General features: G+C 39.7%; 2 protein-coding genes across 2 annotated transcripts; one reads left to right on the top strand and one right to left on the bottom strand.

Annotated features, from left to right (window-relative positions):
* Positions 1 to 1,191: 1,191 nt before the first annotated feature.
* LOC129718335 (claspin-like) lies at positions 1,192 to 10,268 on the bottom strand. The gene is made up of 6 exons (XM_055669015.1): positions 9,360 to 10,268; positions 9,158 to 9,304; positions 7,624 to 9,091; positions 4,023 to 5,323; positions 1,940 to 2,095; positions 1,192 to 1,878 (listed from the first exon to the last, which is right to left on the bottom strand). The coding sequence occupies exons 1-6, from the start codon at positions 10,101 to 10,103 to the stop codon at positions 1,753 to 1,755; spliced, it is 3,942 nt and encodes a 1,313-aa protein (XP_055524990.1). The 5' UTR covers positions 10,104 to 10,268; the 3' UTR covers positions 1,192 to 1,752.
* LOC129718336 (cytosol aminopeptidase-like) lies at positions 1,957 to 3,985 on the top strand. The gene is made up of 2 exons (XM_055669016.1): positions 1,957 to 2,452; positions 2,516 to 3,985. Exons 1-2 carry the CDS (start codon positions 2,210 to 2,212, stop codon positions 3,911 to 3,913), a joined length of 1,641 nt encoding a protein of 546 aa, XP_055524991.1. The 5' UTR covers positions 1,957 to 2,209; the 3' UTR covers positions 3,914 to 3,985.
* Positions 10,269 to 10,471: the final 203 nt, after the last annotated feature.

The raw sequence follows: 10,471 nt of genomic DNA on the forward strand, positions 1-10,471 counted from the left end.
ATATCCTCTCATTAACAGGAATTCTAAACTTTGTTTAAAGAACAAACTTTTGATTTACAAACAAATTCTTAGACCAGCAATGCTTTATGCTGTACCGATCTGGTCAAGTTGCTGTTCTACAAGGAAGAAAACGCTCCAAAGGATTCAGAATAAAATTCTGAAAATGATTTTGAAGCGTCCTCCTTGGTTTGGTACACTCGAATTACATAGACTTACTGGTGTTGAATCATTAGAAGCTATGTCAAAAAAAATTATTACCAATTTTCGACAAAAATGGTTGCAATCCTCAATTGCTACGATAAGCTCTCTTTATAGCCAATAAGTTAGCAATTAAGTTAGTTGTAAGTTTACTTCCCCTTTTCTGACAAGTAGGTTTAAATCCCTACGAATGATAAGTCCTAATTGCGAAAGCATACAAATCCTAACAATTAAAATTACAAATTTCTAACAGTGTTGAGAAGTCACCATTTGTGATTGGACACACATACTCATTATTTACTAATATTTATCATAAATACTTAAGCTACTAACAAATCCCACTTTAAAAAAAAAAGTTCTTTAACTACATTCGTCGCGCCGGAGTCATTCTGAGGGGTACCTACGTCCTGCTGAAAATTAGGGCTCAGAGACTGACCATTCATGAGTGATGCCAACTGAGAGCTTCCTCCGAGGCAGGACAATCAAAAATATTTACTACACCATGGGGTAGAACCTACGAAACCTACTTAGTATGAAAAAAACTGATCTGAGTATCTTAACTGGCTAACTGACCTAGCGCCTCACGGTCTATAAAAGAGTTTTTCCCAGGAAATTCCTAATTACTATAGTATCATGTATGAGAGTCAACTGGACATCTCTGGAATCTTAAAGTATCTGGTACAAAATAGGTTTCTTCCGAACGATCTGAAAATTTACACGGTTGTTATAGGACCCACAATGGACCCGAAAAGTGCATTGAGGCGAGAAAATAAAACCATCACATTAATCCGATAAACCGTGTCTAATGTGTAGAATTAGTAGACATTTTCGGCCTTCTGAGAAAACTTTTCGACATCAGTTAGGAACCTAAACCCGTTGGGTTTTTAGAGATCGCGCAACCAAGTTCATCGACATCAATCTCAGTGTTAAGATTCAGACCCAGGTCATCGACGTGTTTGAGATATTATGAACTACGCTTAGGCGATGCCCTAGTTATACAGCTATGTCACTAACATAATAGGCTTTATTAGAAAGACAATCTTTTTACAAGCACAGCTCACTTTCTATGTTTTCTAAATATTTTTAACTGCAATTTTCGCCAATTCGCACATTGAGTTTTTTGACACCATTAGTTCAGAATTAGTTTGCGGATTGGAATACCCTTGATCAGAAGCTTACCCTTGCATCAGAAGCTAATACATACATGTTCCACAATTATATGACCACAAGCACAGATTTCTGCTTCTGCAGATTGATAGAAATTTTGATATGTAAAACTATTCAAGCCCTATTAATTAACCATCTTGGTTTCTTGTGTATATTAGTGAATTGTGAAAATATCATCTCAGCAAAAAATAAGTATTCAAGAATTAGAGTGATAACGTTGCCCTAATAATAAGAATTAACTTTCTGGATAATCTAAAGATTTTAAAGCAGTTCGCAACTTTCAAACCTGATAAAAGAATCAAAATATGTTCGAATTCTGCTGCGTTGAAACAAAATGATTCACATTATCCAAAATATGCTTCTTTGAATTGTATACCTATATTTCCGCTACATCAACTGTCCAAGCAGTAATCGTTTTTTCGCAACTCCTTCCTCTTTTGTAAAACCAGTTTTAATTTTCTTATTGTTCAGTGACGATTCATCGGTTTCTAATTCCAGGGAACGTTTTGATCCCTAAAATAAATAAATTGAAAATAAACGTTAGAATTAATTATTCGATCTCACTACTCCTCACCATTTTGTCCATCGCGGGACTAACGGCAGCAAAAACAAAGTTCCGCCCCTTTCCTGCGTTAACTGTGTTCGCTCCTTCGATCTCTGGAACCTTAACCAAACTGGCCAGTTTGCTGAGTGTTGCACTATCGCGGCACAGGAAGGATGCTTTACTACCCTGAAACAAAGTGTTAAAACAAAGCAAGCCGTAATTTCCATCCCAAGGGTTTTTTCTTTATTCTCGTGAAGCGAATCGTTTCAAAGCAGTTTAAATTTGCCTCATTGATTTCACATGCAGATCATTTCTCACATCGGCAGAATGTCTGTTCTTTTTCGGCTACGAAGCATATTACCTTCAAGGACAAAGCAACTTTTCGCGGTAATGTTTCGAAGAAACGCTCACCAGAAGATTGTATCCGGAACGGAAAACTGTTCCAAACCACCGTCACGGGGTCTCGTTTTAGGAGTTTATAGCGATGAACATGATCGGTACGAATCCGGTTTGCTAACCCCGGCTGCCGCTAAATATAATGAGGTAGGTTCATTTCAACTAAAGACAAGGCCTTTAAACTGATTAACTCATATTTCACTTTAAAAGTACTACACCAATGGAACTCTGCTGGACTTGCTTCACATTGCCGGTCCTATGCCAAAAAGAGGAGAAGCAAGAATCTTCTATAATCTCGAGCCCACGTACTCCGCGGTTGCCGTATGCGGGCTTGGAAGCGAATGTCTCGGGTATGATCCAGTGGAGAAGCAGGATATATCGAAAGAAGCTATTCGAATTGCAGCAGCAACCGGTTGCCAAGAATTGCAGAAACTAGACACCAACCGAATTTACGTGGAAGACATGGGACACGCTGAGTCAGCAGCGGAAGGAGCCCATATGGGCATGTGGGTTAATCAGGAAATGCGAAACGTCGATCGTCGAGTGTTCATCCCGCAATTGCAACTGTACTACGAGCCAGCATTGTCATGTGATTCCAATGGTTGGCGAATTGGACTGGCGAAAGCGGAAGCTCAGAACTTGGCACGGCTGTTACAGGAATCCCCAGCGAATCGTATGACTCCGACCACATTTGCTCAAAATGTGGTTCAAATTCTGTGCAATTCGGGGGTGAACGTGGAGGTAAAAGTTCGCAGCTGGGCCGAAAGTCAGGGTATGACCTCTTTTTTAACGGTTGCCAAAGGTTCCTGTGAGCCTCCTATCTTTTTGGAACTTAGCTATTACGGTACGAACCCGAAAGAGCGACCAATAGTACTTATTGGCCAGGGAAACACTTACGATAGTGGCGGTATAAGTGCCAAAAAATTGCATGCCCTTCGTGATATGCGAGGTGACATGGCCGGCGCTGCCTGTATTGTGGCCACATGCAGAGCAATTGCGGCCTTAAAGCTGCCGGTCAACATTCGCGCATTAATCCCGCTCTGTGAGCACATGATTGGCTGTAATGCAATGAAACCAGGCGATGTTGTGAAGGTGAAGAACGGAAAAAGCATTGAAGTCGTCGATGCTGACTATGAAGGTCCACTGGTTTTGGTCGATGCTTTACTCTATGCTGAAAACTTTGGCCCAAAATATATCGTCGATGTATCCACTATATCGGATCACGTTCTAGAAACATTTGGAAAGGTATGTAGTGCCGTTTTCACCAACTCCGAAGATCTTTGGCAACGTATAAAAAATGCAAGCGTACACACGGGGGACCGAGTTTGGCGACTGCCCTTGTGGGACTATTTCACGCAACAAATGTGCTCAGTCCAACATGTGGATGTGCAGAACTTTGGACGGGGTGTGGGCGGTGAGTCCTGTAAAGCAGCTGCGTTTCTACGAGAGTTTTTACCGTGCGGCGAATGGATGCATATAGATGCGTACAACGTAATGACTACGAAGGGAATCGATTTTCCGTACCTGCGAAGGGGCATGGCCGGTCGTCCTACGCGAACGCTCATTGAGTTCATAGCTCAAGCGTGTTGTCCAAACAAGTGTAACTAATAGAACTAGGTTAAATTAGCCGGAGTTTATTTTAATACTACATTAAGCTTTGAACATTTGGCGTAATAAATTGTTTGTACTGTAAAAGCGATGTAGTAATAGTTCTTACCTGTACAGGATCCGTTTTGCTGATAAGAAAGGGCGAATCTTTTGGAGTGTTCGGTTCACTGCTTTTTTTCCCTCGTAGTATTGTTACTTTTGATTTGGACCCCAGTAAAGTTATGTTGGTAGTAGAAACCGAGCAGTTTTTCTCTTCATCAATCGATTTGTCCAGCAAAGTCGTTGTAAAAGTAACCTCTTCTAAATCCTGTTGCTTATCTTTCAACAACATCTCTCGCTCATGGCGAAGCTTTCGCCACTGTATCTCTTCTTCCTCGTTGTTACAGGCACCATCCTCGTCTGCATTTTCCTCATCCGGTTGTTTCTTATCATAGTCTAAATTGAAAGTAGTTTCTACATTCCGCCATCGGAATTGCCTTTCGCGGCCAACACCATCATTCTCCTCGTCTTCGAAGAACATATCCTGCAGCACCTTAACTTCTTTTTTGTCCTGTTCCAGCATTCGTCGAGCGTGAATGCGTTCCAGTTCTTCTTGCAGTTTAGCCTGGTCAAAGTTCTCCGTATCTGCTAGATCTATATCGTACCGATCGAGATCTTTTTCATCCTCGTCTGCGCTGCCCCATTCCGATTCTGACAGTTCAGCTTCGTTTTCCAAGAAAGCATTCGCCGCCTTGAGCTTGTCTGTTTTGGTCATAACAACCTCAACCTCATTCTCCTCTGAATCATAATCTACAAAACATTCAGCCTTTTCCTCTTCGTCTTCCTCTTCTACCACTTCTTCTTCGTCTTCCTCTTTTTCTAACATTTCTTTTTTAGATGTTTCATCGTTGTCGTCGTCGGAGATATTATTCCTGTGCTTTCGTTTGCGTTTTGTTGTTTTCGGTGAGTCATTGATGGTTTGTTCTTCATCAGACGATGCTATCACAAGTTTTCCCTTGGTGATAACATTCGAAACTAGCTCACTTTGCGGTTCTTGCGGATGCTGCTTTAAATTGACAGGCTGATCCTGCGTGGTAAAGGTTCCCGAACAAAGAGCTTCGAGTTCACTCTCATCTACCACTTGTTCACTTCGTTGCGTGAAAAGTGAATCTCCCATTAATTTATTCTCTTCAAATTGCTCAGATTGTGTACCATTATCGAAGGCTGGCAGCGAGTTAATCAGAGATCGGGTATCCTGAGTAGCGTTGACCGTCGGGGCTTGCGTTTCGCCAAATCGACCTGAACAGAGCGCTGCCAAATCGTCATCTGTTTGAGACACCGACCCTGGATCATCGGTGTCTTTCCAGAGCAGAGCCATAGTGCCACCAGATTCTAGGTTCTTTCGGTCGGAGGCGGTGAATTTATCCGAATCTGAAAATTAATTAAAAATTTAAAATAAGATTACAATTGAATAATGGTATATCGTTTATTGGTACCGCTCGACTATTAATTTTAATAGGATTTGCTCTAAGACTACCCTTTCATAGGTTGAAGGGTTTGAAGGTTTTGCAATTAGTAACATCTGGCATTTTCAATTTGCAAATTAAACAACACGATACGTAGGAATGTACCAGATATGTCCAGTTTATTTAAGCCAGATGTTATTTGCAAAACACCTCAAACGTCCCTTGGGAATGATTTTGATGGGCTGTTCATTCATATCTAATAACAATAAAATGATAGAACATTAGTCATTATGTTATCGATTCCCTCGAAGCCAATGCTCAACCAGTACCTAGTTAGATGTTTTTACATATGTATTAGGGTGGGGAAAAGTGATCGATTTTCCAGAACCAGATTTTTTTGGTACCTTTTGGGGCCCCAAACAACCCTAAACTTACCGGAAGTCGATTGGTTTTGTCTCCGCTTGGCGCATTGCATTTCAAATTTGTATGAAAATTTATATGGGAAAACCTACTTTTTTGCATTTAGCTTCCTAGAGAGCTCAATTATGATCTAATAATGCACTACATTATGTAAAAGTATAGTATTTTAGATGCTCAACAACTTTCCAGAAGGCACTGAAGAGTTGGGATGTCCCTAAGAAGAGCTATAGCTGTTCGAAGTTGAGTATGTCGATTTAAATGCAGAAAATCTTGTTTTCTGCCAACATTACCAATGTGCCGGCGCCAGTAGGATTCCCATCAGAAATAGCCTGCCGTAACAAGTTTATACGCTCAGCTGGATCAAACAAACAAATTCAGGTCAATATTCTAGGCGTAGGTAGAATCTACAACGTGTTTCAGAGGTTACTTCTGATGGAAATCTGACTAACGCCGGTACACTGGCAGTGTTGGCAGAAAAAATGATTTGAAGCATAAATTTCGACATACTCAACTTTGAACAGCTCCAGTATTTTTTTGGGACACCCTAGCTCTTTGATGTCTTCGGCCAAGTTGTTAGGCATCAAAAAAACCTACCATTCGAAGTCATGAAACTTATGGTTTGAGCCACTTTGACCTCTCAAGAATAGAAAATGCAAAAACGTTGGCTTTTTCATACAAATCTCCATATAAATTTGAAATGCAATGCGCCAAGTGGAGACTAAACCAATCAACCCCCTAATATGTATATTCTAAAGCAATGTGAATATGAATGAGAATTTTAATCATAACACGTCTTTCAACTGTTCAAACGATTTCATTTTTTATGCAACATAGAACAACAGTTTCCACAGTCTCTTTTGGGCCGGGATTTGAACATGTATATATGAAATCTTTTAAAAAAATAATTATTATGGACTCCGAAGGAATTGAATATTTTTTATAACGCTCTTTGGTTTTGACTATTCTGTTGGCCTTAACTTCATATTTACTTGACTTTTTACAAGGAACTCTTCAATATTATTAAAGATTTGGAAAGTACATAAAATTTTATACGATAATGGCGTATAAGACATTTGTTTACTTTGTTTCAATCACTTTGGGGAGAGAGTAATAAAGTGTGGCGTTGCAACGCACATTAAATTGAGGTGTCGAACCTTTTCTTCGAAAAGTCAAAAACTCTGCTCTGTTTGAAAATTAATTACGATTTCGAACATTTTGTCGTGTTTAGAGTGCCGACAACTGGTAACATCTGTTTTTGAGCAGCTTTTATTTTTCGTGACGTTATAACGCTCATTTTTCAGCAAGACGTGGTATTTTTTCTGTGTCTGCGTCACGAAAATATGAATCAGTGCGGTAATATTTGTGTCATAATTATAATTGTGACATTGTGAAAAAACTTAAAAAAAATTAGTATGTTTTACATTTCAAAAATCGGTTTGTTGAGCTAGTTCACCCTTTTTTTTTTTGTTTAAGGCCGTATCAGGAATTTGCATACCCACTTTCGTTCGAATCAATTCATACGTTAGAATACCATGGTTACTCCAGAGTACCACATGTTTGGATGCAAAAAATAACCTTTAGAAATATTTACCAATCTTACTCAAAATGCATAAATATATTCATGAACAATTAGTATATTGTTCAAGAACATATTTATGCATTTTGAGTAGCACTGTTAAATATTTTGAAAGGCTTTCTAATTCCAAACCTGTGGGGCTCTAGATTAACCTTGGTAGAGAAAGGGGTTAAGTAGCATGAATTCTTAACAACAATAAACTTTTGTTTGGTATTGATAGGTTTGGTGTAATTGATTCATTATCCTTATAAAAATATATCGACACATACCTTCTAACGCAGAGAACAGTTCCTCGGTATCAATTTTGTTCAATTCTGTCATCTCGGATGCCTGATTGGAATCTTTCACATCTTCATCTTCCGAATCCTCGAAGGCCACTAGAATTCTTGACTTTTTTTTTTCATCCACAGTCGTAGTTTCCGTTGCTGTTTCATCTTCGCTGCTACTGCTACTTTCACTAGACTCGTCATCCTCCCGTGCGTCTTCTATTTCTCCATCGACATCGTTATCATTGTCCTCCGCTTCTTCATCTATGAGGGAATTCATCAACCTTTCTTCATCATTGGGATCCTCTTCATCAGCAGCAATTTCTGTTGTTTCCTCATCTTCTTCACCTTCCAACTCGCTTTCATCTGGATCCTCAAACGCCTTTTCCTCATCGTCTGCTTCATCGTCCTCATCCAATTTTTTACATTTCTGCATTTCTTCTTGTCGCTTGAGCATTGTTTCTCTTCGTATTTGTACAATCTTCTCACGCAGAGTTTGCTTCAACTTAAGAAAGGCAGCACCCGGTACTGGCTCCTTTCCATTTGGGTCCCGATCGTCCAAGTTGATTGGCATTGAAATGAAATCCATTTTCAGCGCCCCATTGTCAGTGCTGAGAATATTTACAGTGGACGTTGCTTTGCTTGCTTTTTTACCGCCAGCACATTTAGCGAAACGCTCGAACAGGATACTGACTCCGGTTGGAGTTTTTGGAAGAAGATCGCCCGATTCTAGGTCGATTTCCATGCCCGCATCACCACGTAGCGTGGGGAATAGTGGTATGCTGGTATCTGCTGCCAGTAGTTCAGCCTTTCGCTGTGCTAATTTTGATTGATTCTGATCGGAGAAAATTTCATAATCAATCGTTTGTTTTGAATCGTTCCCCGCTTCGGGTATTTTCGAGTCTATTTGGGATGCCAGCATTTTCTCAGCGTTCTCACACGTTTTGTTAACTAATGCATCAACTTCATCATCCTCAGTATCGCTGACACGAAGAGTACCGATTGGTTCTGTATCTAAATTGATAGCAGAATTGGGGGTATGTTCAGAATCCGTACGTACTGACAAACTGGCAGGATTCTTCTGATCTGCGGTAGCAAGTTCATTCGTAGTCTCTTCTACCGGAACTGGATTGGGAAGCATTTCCATGTTGCCTTCAATTATGTTTTCAGCTTCTTCAGGAGTTTCACTCTTGTAAAACTCGATAGCTTCCTTTTCACGTTCTTCAAGCTGTTTTGCGAAGACTTCTAATTCTTCACGAGTCATTCTAATAGCGGCAGCCGTTGTTTTATGTTTTGTATTGTTGGTATTGCCAGCGTGTATAGACCTCTGTATGGTGCGTCTACTTAAAAACTCTTGTAATGTATGTTGCTTCGGACGATGGTACGGAACGGACACGATTGTTTCCCGAGCCATGCGCTGCGATTCGCTTTGAATTACTCTCATTTGCTCCATAGCTGTTTTAGCTGACATCTAAAATAATCAAAATAAAGGTAAACCGAATAATAAGACTGGGCAGTACAAAAATTTTTAAATTACCCGTTGGGGTTTATTCTGAGGAGATTGGTTATTTTTTCTCCGCGAGACATCTTCTTTACTATCGCTAAGCGAATCACTATCGTCGCTGCTGTTCGAACCTGATCTAGGCTTTGCAGTATCTTCATCGTCGCTAAAGTCAAGGTTAAGCTAAAAAATATTAATTATCAATAACATTCATTCAGTTTTTGTTTCTAAAACTTACGCTAGCCAACAAATCATTTGAGTTCTTAGGTTTTCTGCATGCATCCCGATGTTTTTTCGATTTTAGTTTCTTTTTCCGCGATTTTCCTTTAATGGGTGACACATTCTGTTGCTTAGCTTCTTCCGGACTGCTCGATTCCGAATCTATCAACGATTTGAGTCTGCTCATCGACTGATTAATCATTGCACCAGTTTCATCGATTTCTAGGTTTACATTCGCCAATGAGTTTTTCTCGAAATCAGACACTGGTTGGTTGATTTCAGTGGTATCTTTCTCATCAGAATCACTATCAATAAGTTTGGATTTTTTCAATTTTATTATTCGTCTAGTTGTAGGCGCATCTTCGTCCGATTCGCTGTCGATTATTCTGGATACTTGAGGATTCTTTTCATTAAAGTTTAATGAATTTGTCCCTTCTACTTCTACTGCAATATCAATAGAGAGATGTTTTTCAGGTTCTTTCACAATAGCATCTTTCGTAGTTTCTGGTTTAGTATCTTCATCCGATTTGCTGTCGACCATTCTAGGCTCATGGGAATTCGTTTCATTCGAATTACATGAGTTCGTCCCTTCTACTTCTACCACTGATTCGGGTTCTTTCTCACTAGCCTTCGATTCTTCCTCGTCCTCGGATTCTTCCATTCGGAGAGTGTCATGTGCATTTAACTCCGAGTCTGAATTATAATCCAGCGGCGAAACAGTCGCCAAACTGTTTCGAGAGCTAGGGTACAAAGCTTCTTCCATTGCCAGATTTCTACTTTATAACATGAACTCAATGTTTTTGAACGGATAACAACTTTGATAACATTTAATCGATCTCGAAAGTCAAGAAATTTTCCACTGATGCTCGGGAGAGCAAAACTAATTTCCCGCCAGAAACTACATAATTGTTTTGATTCGATTTTGTCATTCCACCCTCAGCTTTTGCGTACGCTAAAGAAAGAGGCTCAATTTTAGTGTAATTTTGAAGCTGTACTGAAAGTGTCGGAATTAAAGGGACGAGTAACATAGGACGTAACGACCTTTCGTTTATTTATAAAAAAAACTCTGTAAAATTTTCAGTTTGAAATTTCACAGCTCGATAATTGTTTTTTTTCCCGGCTGGAATGACT

Source organism: Wyeomyia smithii, chromosome 1, assembly GCF_029784165.1.
Source record: "Wyeomyia smithii strain HCP4-BCI-WySm-NY-G18 chromosome 1, ASM2978416v1, whole genome shotgun sequence".
In the NCBI taxonomy this organism is placed as follows: Eukaryota; Metazoa; Arthropoda; class Insecta; order Diptera; family Culicidae; genus Wyeomyia; species Wyeomyia smithii.

Bases quoted from the DNA above. Each gene is read 5' to 3' on its own strand.
- LOC129718336 (XM_055669016.1), top strand. From the start codon at position 2,210: ATGCAGATCATTTCTCACATCGGCAGAATGTCTGTTCTTTTTCGGCTA. The intron at 2,453-2,515 runs GTAGGTTCATTT...TCACTTTAAAAG, and splicing joins CTGCCGCTAAATATAATGAG to TACTACACCAATGGAACTCT.
- LOC129718335 (XM_055669015.1), bottom strand. From the start codon at position 10,103: ATGGAAGAAGCTTTGTACCCTAGCTCTCGAAACAGTTTGGCGACTGTT. The intron at 9,092-9,157 runs GTAATTTAAAAA...TGATTATTTTAG, and splicing joins CTCAGAATAAACCCCAACGG to ATGTCAGCTAAAACAGCTAT. The intron at 5,324-7,623 runs GTATGTGTCGAT...ATTAATTTTCAG, and splicing joins ACTGTTCTCTGCGTTAGAAG to ATTCGGATAAATTCACCGCC.